This window comes from Gymnoscopelus braueri (genome assembly GCF_963280865.1).
Source record: "Gymnoscopelus braueri genome assembly, chromosome: 4".
NCBI lineage: Eukaryota > Metazoa > Chordata > Actinopteri > Myctophiformes > Myctophidae > Gymnoscopelus > Gymnoscopelus braueri.
The window spans coordinates 30119365-30131594 of record NC_137605.1 but is presented as its reverse complement, the minus strand read 5'-3'; the positions used below and the strand labels follow the sequence as shown (position 1 = coordinate 30131594).

Here is a 12230-nt window from a genome sequence, read left to right as displayed (position 1 = left end):
AGCAAATGTATTGAGAGAGGAGCAACGTTTCGGTCACAAAGATGGAAGTGCTATCACAGCATGCTAGCAGTGACTGCCTATAGTCTAAATAGGAAAGAAATGCTCATGTGTCAGGATTCAGGAACAGTCAGCTCTCGATCATGGAATCAAATCAAAATAATTTTTCAGTTGTCAGCACTTATGTGTTCAGCAGAAGCCATGATTGAAATTGAATATGGTAATAACATGGGTAAGAGTGTCTAGTGAGATTAATACAAAACCAAATGTATCTGTTTTCTTTCGGGATATGTTTTCATTGAAGAGCCCTGTGCGGTCATGGAAAGAGAGTTACAGTTTTCTTCAGTTGGTACACATCGCTGTACGCGTGGGCTCGCAAGTTTAGGTCTTGATATTATAGGCCGAGGAGAGAGCAATGAATTAGCAAAAAGCCCTCAGATACTATAAATAGGCCCTCTGTACTCGTGTCAACTTATGGGACTCATTTTGTGTATGGAACATGTTCAAAAACATGAAGACAAATGATCAGTCCATGAACTAATTAGAGAAAATGAAAGAGAGGGAGGGAAGGAGGAAGAGAGGAAGAGAGAGATTGTGTGTTTGAGTCTGTGTGTATTCCTATGCTCTATTTGTTTTATAATCCCACATGAAAGTTTCACCGAGCTGGATAAGAGCATCTGCTTTTCTCATTTTAAATGAACCCAAAGAGTGTTGCAGCAAACCTAACGTAGGCTAGTAACAGTATAGCTGGTGTACTGTATCACCTTGTGTTACCAGTGCATACGAGAGGTTAGCTGTAAAAAAAATTATATCCAAACGAATATCTAACGAGAGCCTTAAGCCAGATAGCTCAAGATTATTGATAGTTTGATTCTTAATGATACTTTCTGCCACATAGCCAAAGGTTGACTGAGACAGAAAGATCAGGAAGTCAGTCTGGAAAATGGATGTCTTAAAATGAACTTTTATGGGTAATAATGATAACTTAGGGCTGAATTTAATGAGGCTGTGGAGTGCTATCTGAATCAGAGGCAAGGACGGGAATCAATGATCATGGGGGGGGGGGGTCGTGGGGGGTGGAGCTGCATAATAATGACCAATCAATTTATCAGTTTTAGAGCACCTGCATTTGTATGCTACAAAGTGTTTCATGAACACATTGATGCTATGGTTGTACTTAATGAAAACCTCCTTTATACATAATGAACTTACCAGTGAGCACAAAGTCAATGAAAGTACAAAGTGCACAATTGTAATGGAGTAGGTGATGATAGTACCTCCTGGAGTGCCAGACGTCTACCTACTCACCGTCCAACCTGAAGGTAGTCTAAATAATATAATGTGAACTGCAGCTGAGCTTGACATCAAAACAACTCTTCTCCATGTCTGCACTCGTTAAGCAGGCCTTCCCCGCTCTGTTTCTCAGCACTTAAGCATTCCCATGCGGTTTGATGGCTTTCTCTAATGAAGCACAATTAAAATGAAAAAAGAAGGAAAGAAAAAAAGAAAGAATAGGTAATGAAAAATATTTACCCCCAAGTCCAATGAAGTTGCTGGTAAAGTCGATTGCTCGTCTTAATAAAAAACATACGCTTGTTCTTATAAAATTCTGTTTTTGTGGTAAGGCTTTCTTAGGCGTTAGCATTCGTGCCAAAAAGTGAATTAGCCCTTGACAGTGAATAGGAGAGTATAGTGAGAGGGAGTGTATATCTAAAGCAGCAGATCAGTGAGCGGACAGAGATTTATGTCACAGTTCTCACTGTGCCAAGACTCTGGGCAGCACTGGTCAAATAGGGGTGAAACTGAAGTGTAGCCAGTTCGTTTATTGGTGTTTCTATCCAGTGTGCCTAAAGGATATTGAGTGCAAAGGGAAATTTGTTATTATTCACTTAATGCTACTATATTTCACTGTAGTGCCATTCTAAATTATGTTAACTTCAAGTTTATTGTCACATCACAAGTTTACAGGTGTAAAAGGGTGGGTGAAATTATTTTCCTTAGACTTATGCAGTTACAAAATATAGTCATAAGAACAGAGAAAGAAACAAAGGAAAAGGAGTAAGTTAATAGGACAACAATGTAAAATATAAAATATACATAAAGTGATAAAAAAATTATTATCTCAAATATCTCATATATAATTTCTCATATATTCTTTTTCTCGTAAGCGTTTTCTCTCCATATTTGACCCACAATATTCTCTGATATTCAGTGGCAGTGCCCTAACATAACTGAATTCTCGGTGGTGAATGACTTGAGAAGCTGTACAGCAACTCTGTCAGAGGGGACTTGTTGGGAAAACAGAGGGGACAGGCCTGACCAATCCTATGTTGACATGATGTGCCCTTCTCTATAAACGGCCCTATTCCCACGATAGGACCAATGGCCTTTTCGAAAGGCTCATACCACTGGGCTGATGAACTTGTGGCCATTTCCACAGAAGATTTGAGGGGGAAAAGGGTCTCTCTTTGGGGAATTGCCTCCCTGTTGCTCCCTGAGAGCCTAAAAAGGGTCCCCTTCACGAGGCGCTCTCTTGGGCCTGACACACTGATAACATCCAGATGGTGTTGGAGTGTGGAAGGGGAAGATGGAGGAGTGTGGAGGCTTCACTCCTTCTCTGATTGATGGTGGCTAGGATGAAGTTGGGAGTCACATTTATTCACTCTCTCTCTCTCTCTCTCTCTCTCTCTCTCTCTCTCTCTCTCTCTCTCTCTCTCTCTCTCTCTCTCTCTAGTACCTATCTCTCTCTGCCCCCCCCCCCCTCTCTCTCTCTCTCTCTCTCTCTCTCTCTCTCTCTCTCTCTCTCTCTCTCTCTCTCCCTCTGCTCGTGTCTATCTTCCCTATTGTTTGCCAGTCTTCTATGTACCATATTAAGACAACTTGCAGATGCAGACAGGGTTAACACTTAAGGTTTGGCTCATTGCCTCGTCTCTGCTTAGTGTTTAATGAACTCTTTTTACGGGGGATAAATACTTGCCACAATTTATAGGAGCTAAGAATATCATTACAACCAGCAGAGAGAGAAGTTCACAATAAATCTTTCCATTCATTAGATTATGAAATGTTACACAACCTCAATCAAAGATACTGTGTACGGCTAGAAAATATGATGTGCTGCACAGAAAATGTCAACAATTCTAGTGTAGTTTGAGGGTAGAAGCATGTGGTGAGAGTTAATACATGTTTTTGACAGTTGTTCTGGAGTGGTGCAATGTTTCTATGCTGCACTATATGACAGCACAGTACATGTAGCTTACTAAACTATTATACAGGTATTTGGGTCAATATCAAAGACTGTGTGTGGGATAAAAATGCTAAACTCTTCAGTTTAGTAATATCTTAACCCATTAAAACCGGGAACCCGTCTGTCTAACCACTTAAACCATTATTTTACACTTTGGCTATTCAAAAATAGCAGATATATGAGCTTGTAGATCTGCTATTTTCGAAAAATTTTGAAAATATATATATTGAATTATTTATTTAAACATGTTTAACTCAAATCTTTGCTTCTGGGGGTCCCTGGAACACAAATGGATGGGGGGTCGGCAGCCAAATACATATTATTAACATAAGTGTTTCATGAAACTGTTTTAGGATTTAGAAGACGTTTTGTAGAATCGGAACCTCGGGCCTTAATGGGTTAAGCGACGTAAGCAAAGTCACTCTGAGAAGAATAATGTATTGCAAATTGTATAAACATCTGAAGAATCTGAAGCAACAGTATACAAGCCTAAGATCTAAGAACCTACTTTTTGTTTTGTTTGTTTGTCTGTCTGTGACTCTGTGTACGACTAATGTGCTCTAGGAATGTTTTTGTTCTAGTGTTAATCTTAAGATTTTGACCCTTGGCTCTCGTTGCCAAAGAAAAATTGTACACTTGTTTGTTTGACTATTCATACTGTTTATTGTTCTTCTATGTCCTCAGCACCATGCTTTATCTGCGGAGCTTTGCCGTCCTGCTGGTTCTCAGCTCCATGATTGGACAATCCTGGTCTCTGAACCCCAGAGACCCTAATGTGTGCAGCCTATGGGAGAGGTCAGTTCTATTCAATTGTAACAAATACTGAATTGTACGGTATACTTTGCTGCTACAATCTCACAGCTTAGAGCCTTGATTAGAATTGACAGTTTAAGCAGTGAGATTGCGTATAGAGCTTCTGCCTGGGAGAGTTTCACATTAAGTGAGTAAGCAGCACTCTTTATACTGTATATACAGCACCTCTCTGATTAGAACGAGTGAGCAGTTAATTTACATTACATTTTAAGACTTAGAATAATTAACAGGTGGACTGATATACATTATCAGTCCACTTGTTAAATATAGGCTAATCATATTATATATTACATATCACAAGATGATGAAGATATAGCCAATAGTTCTAATAAAGAAGCAGCTCAAAGCACTGTAGAATACAGTTATATGTTTGGGTCATTCGTCAGTGTGTTTTTCCAAGGCACCATCATTTGCAGATTGATATCAACAAGTTGAAAGACATCAACATTTCCAGTCAAACGATGATTCATACATTTTCCGTTGACCGCGTGCAACTTTTTCTGCTTTTCAGCTACACCACCTCAGTGAAGGAGTCGTACTCACATCCGTACGACCATGTGACAGAGGAGCCTTGCTCTGATCCCCGCACATCATACAGATGCACCCGCCACAGGTATCTTATATTGTATATGTGTATAACGTAGCTTCATGCTTTATTGATGACTCTCTTCTTGTTCCTGCCGTGAGTGGATCAGAGGAGCACAGCAAATGTTGCATTTGATCAGTGGTGGAAAAAGTACTCACATTTTTTACATGTAAAAGTATCAATACTGCAATGTAGAAATTCTCGCTGTTACAAGTAAAAGTCTGGAATTCAAAATGAGTAAAAGTACAAAAGTTTTGGTATACAAAGGTAGAAAGTACTCATTATGCAGAATGTCCCGTTTCACGAGTTTTCAAATGTATAAAATGTATAAATATCTTTTGAAAACAGCAGCTCTAAAGCTCACAATAAGGCTGTGAGCTTGTAGATCGGCTATTTTCAAATGGCCGAAATGTATATAGGGCTGATTGGCTGAAGTGGTTAATGTATGTTTTGTAATAATAATTAAAATCTACAAAGTAACTAGTAACTTAAGTTTTCAAATAATTGTTGTGGAGTAAGAGTGCAATATTTGCCTCTGAGATGTAGTGTTGTAGAAGTAAAAGTACTGAAAATTGGAAATACCTCAACATTTTACTTAAGTACAGTACTTGAGAAAATGTACTTAGTTACTTTACACCACTGCATTTGATTGTTTTTAGAATCACCTACAAGACAGCCTACAGACAGGCAGTGAAGATGGACTATCGCAGGAGGTATCAGTGCTGCCCAGGCTACTACGAGAGCAGGGACAGATGTGTCCGTGAGTAGTCTTATTTATTGTGGAATCATGTGAACTCACTCCTCAGTGATCCTGCTGTCCTAAATAGGGATGGGACTATAATCGTTATTATCGTTTATCGTGATAATAATTTATCGTGAAATTGTCCTCAGTCATGCACTGGGATCAATTCACTTAAACCCTCTATAATTGGTAAAACGGACCTGTAAAGAACATACTTGTTACAGTCTTTTTTTCACTCTCTACCAAATCTTACAAGCGCTTTCACTCTCTACCAAATCAACCCGTCGCGTTGCGACGCGTTGTGAGCTTGTAGATTGGCTAACCATGCGGAAAAAGGGTTAGTTCAGATTTTTTGAGTATTTTCTGTAGGAAATACTTACCATTAATGTATTGGTTGCAAAGGTATTAATTGATTGCCCGAGTCCCGTGGTCAGAGTTATGGTCCGGTTCTGATGAATATGAAGTAGTTCTGGTAGATTAGTAGATTTGGTGGGGGCCGCTCATTAAAAATAAATTAATTAAAAACACTAGCGTCATTTGTATTGTTGACCTATTTCTACCATATAGAGCAGGTTTCGTTCAATTTCGACCCCTCTGTCACATGGTACTAATGTTTGTGTCCAGAATCACTGCGCCGCGGCAGCCTACTCACGAACAAAATATATGACACAAAAAATAGTACCATGTGACAGAGGGGTCGAAATTGAACGAAACCTGCTCTATATGGTAGAAATAGGTCAACAATACAAATGACGCTAGTTTTTTTAATTAATTTATTTTTAATGAGCGGCCCCCACCAAATCTACTAATCTACCGGAACTACTTCATATTCATCAGAACCGGACCATAACTCTGACCACGGGACTCGGGCAATCAATTAATACCTTTGCAACCACTACATTAATGGTAAGTATTTCCTACAGAAAATACTAAAAAAATCTGAACTAACCCTTTAATGCTTCTAGGATCATGGGTTCCATACCCAGCGTACCTCTATGGATAGAGTATGGTACTAACAGGGTTAGGCAGGCTTACTGACTATGTGTAGCTACTGTACATGTACATGGCTAGAGCACAGCCATGTCATTGCCTATTAAGTTTTGGTAACCAACCTATGATAAACGTTTGCACCCATGGTACTGTATGATGCGTTGAATAAAACCCCCACAAAATGACGTATGATAATAATGTGATTAGTTCTGCACAGAACTAAAGAAGTTTCCTAAAGTCACGCCTCCAGTACAAGGAATACCCTGGGCAAGTGGGCATTTTAATAACGATATTGATTAGTGATTAATAGTGAATAGAGATGTACTTTTGTAGTTGAACAGCATTTTCAGTAAAAGTCAGTAAGAAAAGCAAAGCAGTCCGATGTGAATTACAAAACAGAATTAGGGCTATAAATAAAACATTGTTTTAGAAAGTGACTCCAACCTTTTCTGAATTAGCGTCGTGGAGCAGCTCTTTATTGCTGGCGAGTGCAGGACTGGTGAGGTTGAAACTGGTTGGAAGCCCACCCTGAGAGGAAGCGCCTTTTACTGGCATGAAACCCCAGCTAACATCAGAGCCGTGACTTGGATCACATGGTTGAGTCCAGCTGTTCATCTGGCATCACTCTATTGCAGTGGCTTTCAATCTTTTTCATATCAAGATCCATTATTTATTCGGCATATGAGCCATGGATCCACCATTTGATGAGATTTAGACTCAAAACGTAGAATATTTTGTTATCATTGGATACGATTTTGTCCACAATTCCATGCTGTGGTACCATAGGAGAGATGAAAAATAACAATTCTTTAATTAAGTCATGCAGATGTTTAACAATAATTTAACTCTGAGAGAGTAAATGCTAAAATTCATTTTCTTTCTCAAGAGTTAAAGATCTATAAGGGTCCATTTGGTTACCAACTCTCCATAATGTTTTAGCTGGGCCCACTGGTTGAGAACCACTGCTCTATTGTGATGTTTGGAATAGATTCTGGAAGCGATTATAATGCATAAAACAGTTTTAGAGAAGCGAGCTTATACAGTACCTGTGAGCTTGTAGATTGGCTATTTTCGGCAAAGAGATTTGGTGTGGAGGGAAAAAAGGAGGGGGCCTAGTATAGACCCCTGGGGGACTCTTGTCAATGAAGTATAATAGGTTTAAAGTGGTGAACTGTACTTTTATTAATCACATACAGTGCACAGAAGTTTTACTATAAATGACACCTGTGAAAGAATTGAATATAGAATGATTAATATCTTCTGGAATAAGGTTATACACCCTGATATGTGTGGTTATTGATAAATAATCCAAACCTTACTACTGTTTTGTGGCTTTGGGCATTTTTCTTAACCTCCGTGTTATTGTACATTACTTTTTGATGACGCACCCTCTTGTTGAGCACTATGACTGGCCTTTTGAATATGTACCACTTATTGAGTCATATTGACCATCCCAGTGTGTCAGAACGGGTGTAAAATGTGTTTTTCATCATCAGCTCGCTGCACCAAGGAGTGTGTCCACGGACGATGTGTCGCCCCAGATCGCTGCCAGTGTGAAGGAGGCTGGCGAGGAGACGACTGCTCCAGTGGTGTGTATATCAACTCACTCTCTGTTTCTTGCTGTCTCTCTCTCTCTGTGTCTCTCTCTGTGTCTCTCTCTGTGTCTCTCTCTGTGTGTCTCTCTCTCTCTCTCTCTCTCTCTCTCTCTCTCTCTCTCTCTCTCTCTCTCTCTCTCTCTCTCTCTTTCTCTCTGTCTCTCTCTCCTTCTTTCTCTCTCCTCTCGCAAATACACCAACAAATTTAACGATAATAATCCTCCATGTAAATTTTACTCTGATAATGTACAAATGGATACATTAACTGTGTATGAGTGCACTCACACACACACACACACACACACACACACACACACACACACACACACACACACACACACACACACACACACACACACACACACACACACACACACACACACACACACACACACACACACACACACATATACACACGCACTTACTTGCATACACAACTAAATGGCCACTAGTCAAATGGCTGATTGTCACACACGGCTCCATCACACAGGACACCCATCCAATGGAAACAGAGAGGGAGCATTAGCGAACACACTGAACAACACATTGTGTCATTGCTGTCAACCTCCTTCCAGAAACAAGTTTAATAGTCCAGGAGGACAACATGTCCTACCTTCCTCCTCCCCTCACTGTCAGTTGCCATTTTTCATCTTATGATTATTCACAATAATAATGATACTAATATCTCTACTTCAAATTCTGTTCCAACATCCATTCTTCTACGTTGGCTGAAAAACACTGCTTTAAGTCAAGTCAGTATCTCTAAAGGAATCCAGAGTGTAGTTTTGTAAACAGTAGACTGAATTTGATAACAAGTAAGACGCGTGAACGCGGGAAGCGAACGCAGCTTGAAAATAACAATAAGAAGAATAGAAAGGAATGAGCAATTGTAGAGAAGTGGGTGGATAGAAATGTATGTTTTTTCTAGATGTGGCAAAAATAAGGCTAAAAACACACCATTGTATTAGTTATTGGCCACCCCCCCAAAAAATCATATTTTTTTTACTGTATCTGGCTCTGTTTTGCTTAATTCATTAAAACAAATTATTTAAAAAAAAGTAACCAATGAAAAAAAAAACTAGAAAAATCTGCGTTAAAAGGAGCATCTTAGAAAAATACAAATTCACAAAAGAAAAACTTTGAATGTTTTTGAACAATTCAACAAAGTGTTTGAAGTGCCTGTTTCACCCACTTCCGGGTAGAAAAAGTTTCGGAGCGATTCGGGCACTTTTCATTTAACATGGGGTTTCAATGGGTGTTTTTAGGAGCCTTCTCCGGGGCGTGGCTTCCGGGGGAAGGGGCGGGCTTAAACGCAACCTTGACAGGTGTGTTCAGTTTTCAAAGACCTTTCATTTGATGTATGGTACGTCTATATTGGACATTTACTTGGCTGCACACAGGCAGTGCACACAGACAGAGACACACACAGACACACACACAAGCCGAGCACGGTTTGCAACTATTTGCTGACTATTAGCTTCATTAAGATCGGTTAAGTCCTCCTCAGCTATGTAGTGAAACCATAATATCATCATTTAGATAAAAGTTAATTTTATTGCCACACAAGCATCCTTCCACAAATAACCTTCAATGCAACACATAAGAACAACTTGCACAAAACAAAACCAATTATTCCGGTGCCATTCAACACAAGACATGCATTAGACTTCATTCTTCTGTACATGTCATAATTGTACTGCTTTTGGTTAACTGTTTGTAAAAACAAAAGCCAGCAGAAAAAAGACTGCTGCTATAACTCCTGGCAACAATATGAAGTGTGAGTTGTTAGGGTTTTCTTTTTTTTTACCATGAAATTACTTTAACCCGTTAAAACCGGGAAAGCATCTGCAGCATTTTAGATTTTTGCATTGGCTATTCAAAAATAGCAGATGTACAAGCTCACAGCACGTCACTTCGTGCCGCGCTGCGAGCTTGTACGTCTGCTATTTTTGATAATTTTTGGAAAATCTTGAAAGTGTGAGAAGCACTGATTCAGAAGGAATTTGTAGAATCAGCCTCGGGTCTTAATGGGTTAAATACAATAAACCCAAACAATGTGCACCATCAAAGTCAAATGAGATCTTTTGGGAATCGTGTTGCTTCATCAAAATGAAGTTTTCCACTACTTTTGTCTAACGTTGTAAACATCAGCCTGTTGCATGGTACTCAGCAGGGTCAATAGTACAGTGCGTGCGCCTCCCTCCATTTCCCCCTCTCCTCTCAGAGAGAGAGAGAGAGAGAGAGAGAGAGAGAGAGAGGGGTTTAGTTTGTACGGGCAGCAGTTGAATCAGATGACAGGAAGGGGAAATGGAAAATGTTACCCTATTCTCTCTGCTTGTCCCATCTACCCTACACTTTCTCTCGTCATCCCCCTTCTCCCTTCTTTCTCTCTCTCTCTTACTTACTTCTTTGCTATGCCTCTCCTTCTCTCCTGCACTCTAATTTCTCCCCCCTCTCTCCTCTATTATTTCTTCCCTCTCCTTTCCCTAACCCTCTATCTATTTCTCTCTCCCTGTTGCTCCCTTTCCCATATACTCTCTCAATCTCTCTCCTCCTACCCCCAAATTAAACCCCTCTGTGGTCTCTCTCCTCTCTTTTTCCTTCCCCCTCTCCCTACTCTCACTCTCTCTCACTCTCTCACGCTCTCTCTCTGGACAGAACTTAAGCCTTGGCCCCAATGAGTAGAGCCATAATAGAGCCTTACTGGCAGAATGTGAGCTGACACTTCCTGGATGCCTGTGTGTTGAGCTATCTGGCTGAGGGAAAGAGAAGAGGGCCTGAGGTTTTCATGGTGAATGCTCTTTAGTACTGTGTGGACACAAAAGAAACACAGAAGGTGGTGCAAAGAAGACAGTGAAGAGTGCATAGTGTTGGCACTGTACACAAAAGCGTAGAAGGGAGGAGAGTTGCATGTAGAGATAAAGTAGGAAACCCATGACAGATGTTTTAGAAATGACGCGAAGGACCGGGGAAAAAAAGATGATGGCGGCGGTAATGGTGATTATCTAAATAAGATAAGGAATGTGCATGTTAGGGTGCCAGACAAAGTGAGGGTAAAGTGTTGGCTAGCTTTTTGGCCATATGCCTCGTTTTGAAATCGATTTTTAATAGGAGCGCTAGATCAAGACAAAAACACAGGCCAGTGTTTCAACCAATCCGCGTTAGATCCCCGGGAGATTATGTGGAGCTTGCCTTGGACACAGGCGAGAGCTACACCACCACTTGGAAAATACACTGGGGAAAGAGAGGAATTTTCCCACCATATCATTGTGCATTCCGCATAAAGCACAGTGAAGAGCTGCCAGTACTAATGTGCACATCAATCAGTGATTTTACATGCATGAAATATTCCGAATAATAGCTCATATCCCTGTGAAGGCCGCATTAGGGATGAGATGTTTACATGCATCTTCATATCCTAATGGCAAATATCGCTGTGTACATAAATAAACAGTACATTCTGAATACCATGGAACAGACCATTCACCGACTGCAAACCGAACTTGCGCATTATGGCAACTAGTGTAGCACAGTTAGTGCCGATTATCAGAGTACTTCGATGCCAGTCTTCTACAGTATGATGCACCAACTTGGGAGAGATCGTCAATCTCCATATAGGGCAAGTGTTTCAACCAAGCCACTGAAGCCAGTAACACGACGCAAAAACAATGTGCACTTTACATGATAAAACATCGTATCAGAGAAAACAATGTACTTTGGTGCTCACATGAAAATAACATACAGATGGCCTGTTTCTGAGAACAGGTCTGGGAAATCTCGTTTCACCAGAAAGCTTGTGCCCTGCCAGCTGGGCTTAGTACAGTTTCTCAAATAAATCACTTGTCCAATCTAGTACTATTCACACGTTCACCGATCCATGATGCCTGGCTCTGTCAGCCCTTAGCCCCCATGTTGATGACCCTATAGACTTGTTCAGTTGACCAACGTTGCCATCCTAGAGAATGCCAGTGTAAATATTATCGTCACTCCAGCTGAGTTTCTTATAACTCAGTGTGACACACAGTCTACCAGAAACCCTCTTGCATGCCCACACAGAACAAGTGAACCTGTGATTCGTTTAAACAAAAGAGGGAACAGTCCTGCTCTGAGTTGGAGCAATAAACATTGCATTCTGTGGGACTGCTTCTGCTCCAAGCCAAATTTGGCTGTACTTTATCCCTCTATGTAACGGTCAAGGAAGTCCTTGTACTTTTCAAAGCTGTGACAGGCCGTGCATGTGGCAGAGAGGGGATATAGGTGGGT

General features: G+C 40.5%; 1 protein-coding gene across 1 annotated transcript in view; it reads left to right on the top strand.

The window, feature by feature from the left end:
- Window positions 1-12230, top strand: part of pear1 (platelet endothelial aggregation receptor 1) — a 50437-nt gene that overhangs the window by 21412 nt on the left and 16795 nt on the right. The window contains exons 2-5 of the mRNA XM_080425440.1: window positions 3926-4036; window positions 4566-4667; window positions 5300-5400; window positions 7869-7961. Of these exons, the coding sequence (XP_080281566.1) occupies window positions 3930-4036; window positions 4566-4667; window positions 5300-5400; window positions 7869-7961 (403 nt within the window). The 5' untranslated portion in view covers window positions 3926-3929. The remainder of the gene's footprint in view (window positions 1-3925; window positions 4037-4565; window positions 4668-5299; window positions 5401-7868; window positions 7962-12230) is intronic.